At 39.3% G+C, this 13,446-nt stretch overlaps 1 protein-coding gene across 2 annotated transcripts in view; it reads left to right on the forward strand.

The window, feature by feature from the left end:
* itga3b (integrin, alpha 3b) overlaps window positions 1-13,423 on the forward strand; it is a 34,560-nt gene extending 21,137 nt beyond the window's left edge. The window contains exons 7-26 of one of the 2 annotated variants that reach the window (XM_023273191.3): window positions 364-557; window positions 876-964; window positions 1,056-1,183; window positions 2,184-2,270; window positions 2,351-2,418; window positions 2,646-2,797; window positions 2,950-3,096; window positions 3,215-3,312; window positions 4,356-4,524; window positions 4,787-4,861; window positions 4,947-5,026; window positions 5,355-5,432; window positions 5,586-5,688; window positions 5,988-6,164; window positions 7,524-7,658; window positions 9,418-9,531; window positions 9,829-9,927; window positions 10,007-10,132; window positions 10,359-10,514; window positions 11,807-11,947. In XM_023273191.3, coding sequence (XP_023128959.2) covers window positions 364-557; window positions 876-964; window positions 1,056-1,183; window positions 2,184-2,270; window positions 2,351-2,418; window positions 2,646-2,797; window positions 2,950-3,096; window positions 3,215-3,312; window positions 4,356-4,524; window positions 4,787-4,861; window positions 4,947-5,026; window positions 5,355-5,432; window positions 5,586-5,688; window positions 5,988-6,164; window positions 7,524-7,658; window positions 9,418-9,531; window positions 9,829-9,927; window positions 10,007-10,132; window positions 10,359-10,469 — 2,230 coding nt within the window. In that variant the 3' untranslated portion in view covers window positions 10,470-10,514; window positions 11,807-11,947. Of the gene's footprint in view, window positions 1-363; window positions 558-875; window positions 965-1,055; window positions 1,184-2,183; window positions 2,271-2,350; window positions 2,419-2,645; window positions 2,798-2,949; window positions 3,097-3,214; window positions 3,313-4,355; window positions 4,525-4,786; window positions 4,862-4,946; window positions 5,027-5,354; window positions 5,433-5,585; window positions 5,689-5,987; window positions 6,165-7,523; window positions 7,659-9,417; window positions 9,532-9,828; window positions 9,928-10,006; window positions 10,133-10,358; window positions 10,515-11,806 lie in introns of both variants that reach the window. The other variant, XM_055004605.1, reaches the window with a different exon arrangement.
* Window positions 13,424-13,446: the final 23 nt, after the last annotated feature.

The following is a 13,446-nucleotide window of genomic DNA, read 5'->3' on the forward strand; positions in this document are numbered from 1 at the left end:
CGGGATTACGTCCATTTGAGATGCGGGGAATGTAATGTTCAACTGTATTTATATAGCACCTTCATACAAACATGCATTAGAATGCAAAAACAAAGTTCATAGCATTAGGCTGTACGATTACTCTGAATTACAAGGCCTTTCCTTTAAAAAATATTCTAAGATTTATCAGTGTATTTCACAGTTTAGGAGCATAGAAACAGAAAGTGCTCCTTTATGGGACACATCAGAAACATTAAAAATGAAAAGCAGTGATCTGGGTGGGACATAAAATGAAAGAAAGCCACTGATTTAGGGAGGACCAAGGCTTTTAACGCATGTGTTTTTATATTGAGAGATATTTTTTCCTTTTCTTGCCTCTTTCAGTTGGAATGACCTGATCGTGGGTGCACCGTTTTACTTTGACCGTATGAAGGATCAGGGAGGAGCCGTGTACATTTTCATGAATGAGAATGGATCTTTCCAGAATCAGTCCACAGTGGTGCTGAAGGGTCCGTCTGGCTCTGGGTTCGGCATTGCAGTGGCTGCCATCGGGGATGTCAACCAAGATGGATTCCAAGGTATGACCCTGAACGCAGCATTTGTTTCACACCTACATGTGATGAACATATGCGTAATGTGGGTTTTCAAAGCTCCCGGTTGACAAATCAAACATCATACCCTGCTGCTGGTTTTATTATACTAAAGGAACATCTATGTGTTTTTATGCTCTGGTGTGACGACAACATCCATTGTTGCATTTCAGACGGATAAATATGTACTATGCTGCCACCTTGAGCACTAATATCTCCCATACACAGACTTTGCTTAGTTTATTTTCAGCCATTTGTCCGTGCATGTTCTCTCAAGATGTTTCACTTTACTCTTAATGCCTGCAGACTTTGCAGTGGGAGCACCATTCCACGACACAGGAAAGGTCTACATATGGATGGGAAGTAAAAAAGGAATCTCTATGGAGCCCAGTCAGGTAATATCTGACATTCTGTGGTGGAAAAAGTCAAACTTTACCCGAGGTGTCTGTATGTTGAAATTCAGTGTGTCGCTGCTGCCCTCTGCAGGTGATTGAGGGTAAGTCACTGGGATTCCAGACCTTCGGCTACTCTATCAATGGAGGGATGGACATGGACGACAACAGTTACCCCGACATGTTAGTTGGCTCTCTGGACAACCGCATCGCCCTGCTCAGGTAGAAACAAAGCAAAAAAATTATACAAAAAAAATGTTATTTTTTAATTTCGGGATTTTCAGAATGAAATATTTAGGGATTAAAAAAAATTAGTTTGTTATTTTTGTGTTCTGTGTGTAAACAAAGGCTTTTTTCAAGTAAAGACTTATGAAATCTGCTAAAAAGAAAATAGCGTTAATCCTCTGAACCCCAAGCAGTTTTTGGGTGCTTTTTGCTCCTGTCACATTTTCACAGACTGGGAACTTATTTTTCCACTGCTATGTAAAGTCTTGCACATCTCTAGAAGTAGAGAGAACTTTTGTTCAGTGTGACAAAGTTGTAATGCTGTCTATTCCATGAAAATAAAAAGTTAAATTTCTTGAAATCGCCTGTAATCAGCATGTACAGCATTGTCAAAGTGCTCATCAGCGCTCCAACAAGTGGTAACTCTACATACTGTCACATATCTTGTCTGTCTATACACAGCCTGCAGTTCAGTCCAGTTCAGCTGATTTTTACAGAATCTGGTTAAAGAAAAGGATTTATATTTTGGTAAATGAGACATGTAAAAGAGATTCTGAATGAATATAAATGATACTATTCTAAGTTTCCTGATGGAACAACATGTCACAGATGATTAGTTCAAGAACCACTGTAAAGTTGAAAATCAGACGATTCTGTCTGTACAGTCTCTGGCTCAGATAAATGCTGGAATTCTGCAGATTATTTAAAGATCAGAAGCCTTTTTAAGTCTGCCAGCTGTTCCTGGGGTTCAGAGGTTTAAGTCAAATGAAAGGAATTCTTGAAAAGATATGTGGAAAGATAACATTGTCAACTGCCATCAGTAAAAATACACAAAGTGATCAGTCAAGTGGAAGATGTTTCTGACTTTGCTCATTGTAGTTTCTGATCTGTGTCTCAACTGAAATTGGTCAATACACGTAAATGTTTCACATGATGATATAGCTTGGGTATTACAAGGTAACAGTTTGATTTATTTCATTGATTTATTTCTTTTCAGAGCTCGGCCAGTCGTCCACCTAACTAAAGACTTTAAGGTGAAGCCCAAAATTGTGGATCCTAATAAGTGTCCTGGGAATACACCATGGTGAGTTGTTTCCTTAGAATATCTAATTCTGACTTGGTATGCACTGTTTGAACAAACTGACTTTTCTTTTTACTTCACAGCATCACAGCTACTCTGTGTATGTCCTTTACTCTGAGCAATGGAAACAAAGCGTTCAAGAAAGACATAAGTAAGAATTTTTCACTTACATATGTTTCTGAATTTTTTTCAGTGCCAAACCATACAGTATATTGTGGAAATAAATGATGCATTCATTTACAATTTCAAACAGGAGATACTGATTCACTGGCTGTTCACAGATCCTGATGTAAACTCCTGATTCCATTAGTATTTATTGGACACATTAGCTTGTTGTAAAGTTCCGTAACACTGTCTGTGTGTTCGTACTTTGTAAAGCGGTGAAGTACACGGTGGAGGCCGACATGGAGAGAAGAAGAAGCCCTCGTGTTCGTTTCCAGGATAATAATGATGACACATACACTGGCCTCCTGAGCCTTTCGTCTTCGTCTTCTAAACCCAAGTGTCATGATATAAAACTGTTTGTAGTGGTAAGTCTCAACTCAGATATGTTGAATATATGTGTGTTAATGTATGTGTGGACTGCATGCTTTTGTTAAGTGACATTTAAACAGCTTTATCTGATAAACTGCAATTTCCGCATGGTCATGTGCTGGAATATAATTCATGGATGAATTTACAGGCGCCTGTGAGGGATAAGCTGGAACCGGTGGTCTTTTCCCTCAACATGTCGTTACAAGAACAAAAACCTAAATCCAGACGCTCACTGCAGAACTTGGACTCCTTCCCAATTCTTAGCCAGGAACAGAAGCTCACCCAAAGGACTGAGGTATGGAGTTGTGCATACACTACATTTACAGGTTATGTTTTAATGAAGAATGTGCATGCAGCATATTTAAGTGCTCCTGTTTGGTATAATATTATGCCATTTGTTCAATTTCTTGCAGATTAACTTTCAGAAGGAGTGTGGCTCAGACAACAAGTGTAGCAGTAACCTGCAGCTGACAGCCCAGTTTGTTGACAATAAAGAAAAGCCGTATCCCAGGTGAAGTTATATTCGAAATGATAAAATCCTCTTTGACACGTGATGCATGTTTTATATTTGAAACACAAGTGACATTTTTAGCCAAAGAGCTGACATTTTGAAGAATAGTTTGACTTTTTTTGAAAATGAGCTTTCTCGCCCAGATACCACTGTCACGTCTGTGCAGTAAATATGATGCTACTGACAGGACCCAGTTAGCATTAGCTTGGTGTATCTCATTTTCAACTGCAAAATAAAGTCCTGCACATCTGTGGAAGCATTACATGATAGTAGAAAGAGCTTGAAATTGTCTTTTGTGCAAAAGGACACACTTATAATGCCATAAATCCTTTAAAAAAAAAAAAAAAAAAAAAAGGCCACAGTTGAAATTCTTGAATTTCTTGTATGTATTTTTTTTTTTATTTTTTTTTTTATTTTTAAAGTTTAAGTAAACTGGAATCAACATTTACAACATTGTTCCAAGTGCCAGCAGAAGTTATCGATACTGGAAAAAAGGGGTCTGACTATTAGAAATAATTTACTACATACATTTTACGTCTGTTTCCTGATTACGTTGCGTAAACACAGCCTACAGTTCAGCCAAAAAATCCCTGAATTTTTGTCATATGACTGTTGGCCACAGCGGAGTCAGTCATGCCTTCATGGTTGTGACGAGGAGTGCAACTTTTTTAGTTTTTTACAGGAAGTGGTTAGATCAAACAGTTTGTTTATTAAGTTTCTCATCACGTAACAGATGAGTAGTTCAAGGATCATGTGAAAGGTGAAAATCCAATTAATCTTCTGGGTTTGGCCGTTCTGAGGGCTAAATGTTGTAAATTAAACTTTTATAATAGTCAACAAGGACAAGCATTTCTGTTGGAATTTTAGCATTACCACTGTGGGAGCGCTTATATACCAAAACCAATACAAAAACGCTTGTAAGATTAGCTTTTAATGACACGTTTACCATAGCAAGTCATGTGTGGGCATGAACTGGAACAGAAGTGTAGTAGTCTCCCAAAAAAATAGTATCTGACTAACTAATACATGCTGCCTGTGTACAGGAAAGACAATTTCCAGGTGCTGCAGTTCAACAGCAATATGAAGATAGTAACGCTGCTGGTGGAGGTGACCAACTTTCCTTCTGCTGGGAAGCTGGCCGAGGACGCCCACCAGGCGGAGCTCAACGTCACCGTCCCTGATGCACTGAAATACTCTGCTGTCAGATCTGAGGTATGCCCACTGGAGGACAGCAGATGACTGACAAATGTCTATTAAATTACCTTTTTCTTTTTTTCTTACTAATTGTAGAAACTTAGATTGTGTAATTATTCTTACTAACAATCATAAAGATGTAAAAATGACATCATTTAATTTTTTTAGAAATTAAGCACACACTGTATTGATTACTCCAACTTACACATGTGTCTCTATCGCCAGTCATCCATTTAATAATATAAATGAATGATTGTGTTTGCTGATTTTGCGTGTTTAGGACCGTAATGTGCAATGCACTTTAGACGTTACACTCATTTGTGACCTGGGGAATCCACTCAAAGGCAACGGAAAGGTAGATTTCAATAACAGATTTAATGTCACAGATTTTGGCCTAAATTATGTGCTCACACTTCTCGTTTGCTTGCTGTCACTACTAGGTGTCTCTGCAGCTCAAGTTTGAGACATCAGGCATCAACCTGTACACAGAAGTGATCGAGTCTCAGTTACTTCTGTCAACGTAAGAGCTTAATTTTGTTGTTGCATGCTGTATTCTTTTATTTTAACAGAGGCTAAACATGGAGAATACATGTCTATCAGACTGTACATGTCCAGTGCTTTCGAAACTAGGTTTATTTCAGATTTTTTTCCACATATTGTTTATTTTTATCTCCCTGTTTGACTCTGTGGTATTGTATTTTATTGCTGCTCCCCTTTTTTTGACCGAAGGATAGTTTATTTTAATTTCTCTCGGTATTGCTAGTATTTCCTTGCTATTGTGACTCATATATAATCACTACATATATAAACAGTGAGACACAATGTTGTAACAAGGTTCATTTCTTCAGTCTTAGTGAGCAGAGTGACCTGCAGCCTGTCCCTGTGGCCATGCTCATTGAAAACACCATCCTTCCCACCTTCTCCATGTGAGTCCCATTACATAACAACTCATGACGTCCTGTACATACAGTGAAGAACATAGAAGCTGCATGGGGGCTTAAGTGTCACATCACATTATCTTCCACATCAGTTTTCACTCGCACAGCGTAAAAGTAATTTCTAACTGTTGTTCCTTCCAGAACGAAACCATTGGTGCAAACCAAATTTGGTGGCACAGTGATGGGCGAGTCAGCCATGGTCAACACCAGTGACGTGGGCAGTCTGGTGGAGTTCACCTTCAACGTGAGTCACCTCCACCACCCTGAGATTATATTAGACCTCCAGGATTGTATATTGCATCTATAATGTGTGTTCTGCTCGACCACATTTCCCTCATCCACACCCTGTCTTTGAAGCCAACACTTCAGAAGTTTAATATTGCTTGGGGAAGGGATTATTATGTGAGCCATGGTTTGTGGTGTAAGCATGTGCAGGGGTGGATGCTGTGCTTCTGTTATTTTACACGCTATTGTTGTTTCACACCATCACATGGATTCCCACTGAAGTTCTTTCTTTGTTTTGGTGCTGATTTTCATTGCTAGGTGAACATGAATGGACAGCCGCTCGGAGACATGGGGACACTGGCTGTGGAGTTTGAGTGGCCCTTTGAGGTCGCCAATGGCAAGTGGTTGCTGTACCTGACAAAGATTGTCGTTAGGGGGCAATCAGAAATGGAATGTAACCCTGCTGGAGAAGTTGTCAACGAGCTTAACCTAACTGTAAGGTTCTTTTCATAAGCTTTGGTTTAGTGTCAAAATATGTCTCTTACTTAATAGTCAAATGAGTTGGATGAAGTTTATTCCTTAATATCTTGGACATCTGGAAACACTGTTCAGACTGAGATTGAAGTAACTTCTCAACCCATATCACACACCAAAGAAGCACACTGTAAACCTTGCTAAACCTGAAGTGCAGAGCTTTTGTCTCCACCTTGTGGCAGCAAGAGAAATTACATGAAGACTGGTAACATTTGCAACATTCTTGGTTTGGTTTCGTTGCTCACCGGTTCAGCTCTATCATGCCAATCATTGTTGGTTAACAGAAATACCATTACACCAGTGCAGCAATGTTGCCACGGACACCAAGTTTAAAGCTGCGGTTTATTGCAAAACACAAAGAGAATTACTTGGTGCTGATACGTTTAATCAGTGTTATATTAACTCATTGAATACAGCAGACGTTCATTTATACCTGCACTCTAGGTTTAACTGCAACAAAGAATACATATGTCAATATCCCAAATGTTCTGTTACTAAAATGCCACAAAGTGGTTGTGTTTTAACACAAAAATGTTGATTTGAAGATGCAAGCCTATAAAGTGATTTGTTTTATTGCAGAGTTTGGAAACCAATCCTAGTTCAATATTTAGCAGACCTCGGTATAATAAAGAAACCTGAAACCTCCAGTGAGCAAACACTGAGAATGAATTTCACTGTGAAATAGGAAACAGCTTGTGTCCCGTAGTTACACTTGGGAATTAAAAAAATATTTGAATACATTTTTGTATGGCTTAATAGATGTGTGGAGGGGATCTTTAAATGTTGAGCTGACAGAGTGACTTTATTGTTCCTACAGCTTAGAGAAAATAACAAAGTATAAAGCTTACACAGTGTACTTTCCTTTTATTTTACCAAGTAATTGCAGAGCTGATGAAATTTCACTGAACTGTGTTGATATAAAGCATTGCTAAACATACTTAAACCTGACTGCCACTGAGTGTGTGAGCTAGTCACAGACTTGTCACTTGTACTGCAATTCATCCTGACGTCAGAACTGAAGCAGTCTGAGCAGTATGAATAAATGTCAGTGGTAGAAAAAGTGGTGTGAAAATGGTCTGAATGCCAGACCACTGTTCAGAAATACATCTGGGAAAAAAAACATCTGCGTCGCCACACACAAACCTCACAAATCCCCAAATAGAAAATCACAATGCGTGCGGCCTTTATATAGACAGCAGAAATGACAAATGCTATTCTGGGAAGAGTTTGGTAATGTCTTTATCAAAACCAGTAATTAGTCCTCTGATGTAATGTCTCTGTCTCCTCTTCTTCCTCCTCTCATTTTCCCTTCTCTTCCAGCTGTCAGAGAGTCCACCTAAGCGTACTAAACGGCAGATTGTAGTGGATGATCCAGATGATCCGACCCGGCCACATATTATTGAGCCACAGGCAGCAATCACACTACTCACTCCTCGCAAAGACTCCTACCTGTTGGTAAGAAATGGATCTGCCTTAGACCTCATATGCTTCTAGATGTCTTATATTTGATTATCAGAGTTGAGATCCTTACATTTCCCCTCCCAAGTGTAGTAGAAACAAAGAAAGCGCATCCTCACTAGATTGTGATCAACTATGACATCGTCTTACCATATATTGAGCAAATGCAAGAGATGAGCATGATTAAGAGTAATAAAGTAAGAACTTGTAGCCACTTTGAAACTGAACGATGTAGCAAGTAATATTGAAATATGCAAACAGATCTTCAGAAGAGTAGAATTCATACACAGGAGGATTTTTACAAAAGTTATCAGCCAAGTTCCTAAAAACTCCAAATGTTGGAACTAAATTTCAGTGTAATCGAATCGATTGCTTTCAGACACTTGACTTTAAATCCCAAGTGTTGCTGCTGGTTGCGCTAGAGATAAAATCAGGGAATCACCAAAGTTACAATGAGTCAATCTCTGGGGATCATGAATGAATCTAAATTTCATGCCTACCTATCATAGAGTTTGTAAGGTATTTTAGTCTGGACCGAAGCATCAGACTGACTGACAGAGCAAACATAGCCATTCCTAGAGAAACACCACTATAGTGTGGCTGACAGCCGCTAGCAATAGCAGTTATTTATTCCATAGACTTTATATAAAATTAAAAATGAAAATGAAAGCCATAAAGAATTGACTTAGACCCACTTTCTTCCCAGTCGCCAGCAGAGGCAACTCCTCATATATCAGAAAGAAGTGGGATTGTGTAGAGGTCAATGAGAAAATGACTCTATTTCTTACTTGATTTGTTACTTTAGCAAGTATTTTCCTAATGGGTTTATGGTCTCAATCCCTTGTTTTAAGTCTCTTTCAATAAAGTATGATGTTTATTCCACAAATTATTGGTCCATTTACAGTAAAACAGGCAATAAATCAGGATATGCTTTAGGGTGTGGTTACTTAGTGACTGATAGGTCACTGCCATATAGGGATGTATAGCATCCTCAATTTCTCAGTCAGATCCACCCCTCGCTCGTCATGTCTGGTTTGAAAACACCATGGGGACGTCTAAATTCCAAACTTGAGGCTTTAAAATGTGGTCCACAAACCAGTGGTTGACGTCATGGTTACATCCATCTTTTATCTATGGTCTACGGTCCAGACAGCAAAATTTCAACTAGTACTGGATGGTTTGCCGTGATTTGTTTATTTTCAGAGGTACTCATTGTTTTTTTTTTTCTGGAACTAGTGGTTTTGAATGAATTATCAACCAGTGATGGATGGATTTGCATGAATTGTGGTACCTATATTCATGTCTATCTCAGGATGGACTTTAATAACTTCAGGGATTCTCTGACATTTTATCTACATTAATGCTACTTTCTGGTCAATGTGCAACACTACAAGCAACAAATATCCGTAAAGCTTAATGTCAGATTTCCAGACAGACTTACCTTTCATTCATCACATCTGGACTCAAAAGACCAACATAGCAATAGTCAAAAATTAAAACACATCAATGGGTGACATCACTCTATGCATTGCCATTATTTATATACAAACCTCAATTGCCTCAAAATAAACTGTAGTGTAATTTTTTTACAGACGTGAATCTGCCTCTGTATTGAAAGTTCCCAAAACCTTGAATTCATAAAACACTGTACCTGACCTTATCTGTTAGGGCTCGTAAGTTGTAGAGGCATTAATAGATTTTTTTCCTAACTGTGAACACTTGTGTAATAGTGCTTCTTTTTCATTTTGTCTTGAAGGAATGCTCCAAGGGGACGGCAAAATGCGTGACGTTCACCTGTCCGATTCTCAACATGACCAATTCAGCCAAGATATATGTCCAGTCGCGGTTGTGGAACAGTACAATGTTGGAGGTCAGCCCACCAGCTGCACACACACAACAGCACAAACCAAAAAAATTAAAAATAAATAATAATAATAAAATTCTGTTCTTTAGGTTAGCAGTATGTCAGGTATGGCAACATTTTATTCACTGACCACTTGCAGATTGATAGTGGACCAACACAAAAGCTTTGTAATATGGGACTACAGCATGGCAAATACAGTTTTCTACGAGGTGTTTTCATTGGTGTGAAACTTTATATTTGGGCTCTGAGTTTGTCTTAGCTTCTTTGTGAAAATATTTTGATGTTGTGTGTGTTTCTCTGCAGGACTATGCGAATGCTCTGAGAGTTATAGTCAAAGGTCAAGCCACACTGAAGCTCATTACAGATAAACCAACGTTAAAGATGGACAGACAGACCACCACGGTACGTAGTGATGATGATGACAAGGATGATGCTGACGATGACAATGATTTAACGTTACTTCCTTCTCCTTTTCTTGTAGTTCACAGTAGAAATAGAACCAGTGGAGGGGGTGGAGATACCCTATGAGCTCCCCCTGTGGATCATCATCTCTGCAGCTGTAGCAGGAATTCTACTGTTAGGAATAATCATTCTTATATTATGGAAGGTGAGACTGATGACTCTGTTGGACATGGATGAACACACTGTATATCTGCAGACACGAATTTTGAACACATCGAATCTCTCCACATGCACTCTCACCAAACATTTTCTTTGGATTCGCTGCTGATCCATTCATTTGTGTGATCTATTAACTCCATTAGAGAGCCATTATTCTAACCATGACTTCCCCCCCTTCATGCACCCACCTTCTCCTCCTCCTCCACCACCAGTGTGGCTTCTTCCAAAGGGCCAGCAGGAGGGAGATGTATGAGGCCAAGGCCCAGAAGGCTGAGATGAAGATCCAGCCCTCTGAGACAGAGAGGCTGACTGAAGACTACTGAGGCTCCCATGTGTCTCCCAACAGCACACGCCATTGGGGCTTTTGGGTAAAATAACAGCCCTTCAAATGGATTTTCTGTAGATACTGTGAAGCCCCTTTCAGACATGCTCTCTTCTCCAATAATCTGACGACAACTGAACATGTCGGCTTCATGACTGATTGAGCACCCAGGCCACTTTTCCATTAAAAGTGCAAAAATCCTACGAGGTTGGATCTAGTAACACTTCCATATCGCTTCTAACATGGCACCAGTCTGAGTTGCATGCTGTTATATCAATAGATGGGCACACACAAGTGACAGTACTTCACATCGGAGTTGTATGTAGTAATTTGGGAAGAGATTTTTCCACATATCAGCTCTAATACCGACTGAAAAAATCACGGAAATCACAGAAGGCAGAGTTTGCTGCCCAAATCCCACCACAACATTCTCATTCATTTTTCTCTAAATTTCACATCTCTTGTGCTATAAAGTGAAATGTCTTCAAAATAAAAACTTACTGTGATGAAAGCAGAGACTGACAGCTCAGATTTTTGATGCTTACCAAAAATAAAGGGAAACCGTTTTTAATTTTCATTTCACAAAATGTTATCGGGATGTGAAGCTTAGCTGTTGCTTCCAGCTGTGTGTAGGAGTCTTTCCTCTGAGTATATTAAATACTTGAAGCATCGAACAGCAGCAGGATGAGTGTCTACAAAGTAGGAGATTTGCACCCGTGTACACATGTGGACCAATGAAACAACGGTGATTTTAAATTTTTATAAATTATGGTTATTTCTGATTACTTACACTTAAGATTATAAATGACCCCAATACGAAGGCAGGAGACTCTCAAGTGAAATGGAAATATCGCCTCCATAACTATCATGCTTTTGTCTCAATGAAGCCCTAAAGAACATTAATGCAAAGGTGACATATATCTGAATAATAGATTGCCATTGCTTTAACAGATTGAGGAAGCCTGCAATGTTCTGTATGTATGTCTGAAAAGGGCTTTAGCAAATAACACAAAGTTTGGGGTGTGACTCAACTTACCACTTTACTTTCTGCCTCTTCTAGCTTCTTGTAGTTAATCTAACTAACTTTTCTTCCACTTTCTTTTCAGGCTTAAATCACGCTTTGCTCTGTAAGGACCACCTAATGTCCTTTCTTTTTGCCACTTTATCTTCCTTTTCCTTCTTACTCAGTAGGATGTCGTGGGTTTCTCTGTCGCCTAACTCAATTGTCCTCGGCCTCTGAATCCTAAATGTTCCTCTCAATCTGTCGCTAATCCTAGCTCTCCTGCTGGTTTTGCGTATCCCCTTTAATGCCACCTTCTCTCTCTCCTCTCCTGCTAGCTTGGATTCTTCAAGCGAGCCATCTACTACCGGATAATGCCAAAGCACCAGGGGGTGAAAATTCGCAGGGCTGAGCGCTATCAGTTTAATCTGGGATTTCAGCCTGAGGAGCCACAGAAAAAGTATTGGATCACCAACTGGACAGAGATGCAGCATTACTACTACTGAGGCCTTTGCTTTGAACCCTGAAACCACTCACTGCCACTCTAGTTCGACACGGGCCAAACCAAGGACACTGGGCTTCATCGAGCCACATGGACTTTGCAGGGCATAGACCAACTGCGCTTAGTGCATTGAAATTTTGTTATTATTTTTCAAATTTTTAGTAGATTTCTTCAACTTTTTTGCGTGCAATATACTGAACATTTTGTTTCAGAGATTGTAATTTGTTAAGTATTTTTCATGAATGCAATGTTGTACATTGGAATCTGGGTTGCATTCAAGAGTAAATTGTAAATTTTTTTGATTCTGTTGTAACGTACGTTGTGCCTGCATGTATGTTTTCATTTCTTTTCATTTTATTCCTTTCTGTGAGCCCTCTGAGAAAAATTGCAGGTCATTTGTCATGTTTATTTCCACCATGCCTGTTTTTTTTGCTTGTTTTTTTTCTAATCAGGAGAGCAAGTCTTTCAATTTTCTGTGATTATATGACCTTCCCGTTCTGTCCCCAGGCATCACTTTGTGCTCAGTGGTTGTTGGCTCTGTAACCGTGAGTTGTTTTCGGACTGCACTTAGAATATGTTGGCCAGCATCCACTCAGTTATGAGTGACTTCATGTGAATGTGTCAGTGTTGAGCAAGTACTACATCGACTTGTATCTCAAATTCAGTTACAGCTGTGGCACTGGCATATTTTTCACGTTAGGGAGAAGCATTATTTCCTTGCTCTGGGAAATCATGCTTTTCATTGTTAGTAATATATTTACTAGCCCCAGTGGACATGCTGTAATAGCACACATTAAATTCCACAACAAAGCCTTGCAACAAGTTAAAAAGCAAAAGCTTCAGGTCTTTATGTAGAATTAGCCATGTGACTACACTTGATTATTATTTATTATTAACATCTTGGGCAAAAACATTAAAGAATCTATGTTGATACCTTGAGAATCTCATACAGGGAGTCACAACACTGGATTAAATAACAAGTGAAATTATATCTGTGTGGAGACTTTAAGCTCCAGCATACATAGGTACATATAAATTGTACATAGTGACAAGTTATGTTAAATGAATGCATATGTGATTGGTCTTTGTTCGTTCATTGTCACTGAGCTTTGTATTTTTTTGTACAAGACAGTAAGCCGAGCCTTGGATTGTTTCCAAGCCATTGTGGCCCCCATTGAGGTCAATCTGCAGCACTGAAGACAGACTGGACTGAGAGAAGACAGCCATTGAACGGTCTCTGATGGGACTAAGTGTTGCGTTACCGTTCTAGTCCGTGTTACCTGAGAGCCCGCAGGTGCTTTGTTGTGCGACTGTGGCTGTTACAGAGGCTCTATTGACTCTGTGTGTAAAGAGGGAAGGGCTGAAACCAATGCACAAACTCTGTTTCCTGTGGTGGTGTTATTTTTGTTTTGTACTGTGCAGATTCAGTGTAATGAAATTGTTTTTAACTATCTTCGCCATCCAGTTATTATAGTG

Source organism: Amphiprion ocellaris, chromosome 18 (assembly GCF_022539595.1).
Source record: "Amphiprion ocellaris isolate individual 3 ecotype Okinawa chromosome 18, ASM2253959v1, whole genome shotgun sequence".
Lineage (NCBI taxonomy): Eukaryota > Metazoa > Chordata > Actinopteri > Pomacentridae > Amphiprion > Amphiprion ocellaris.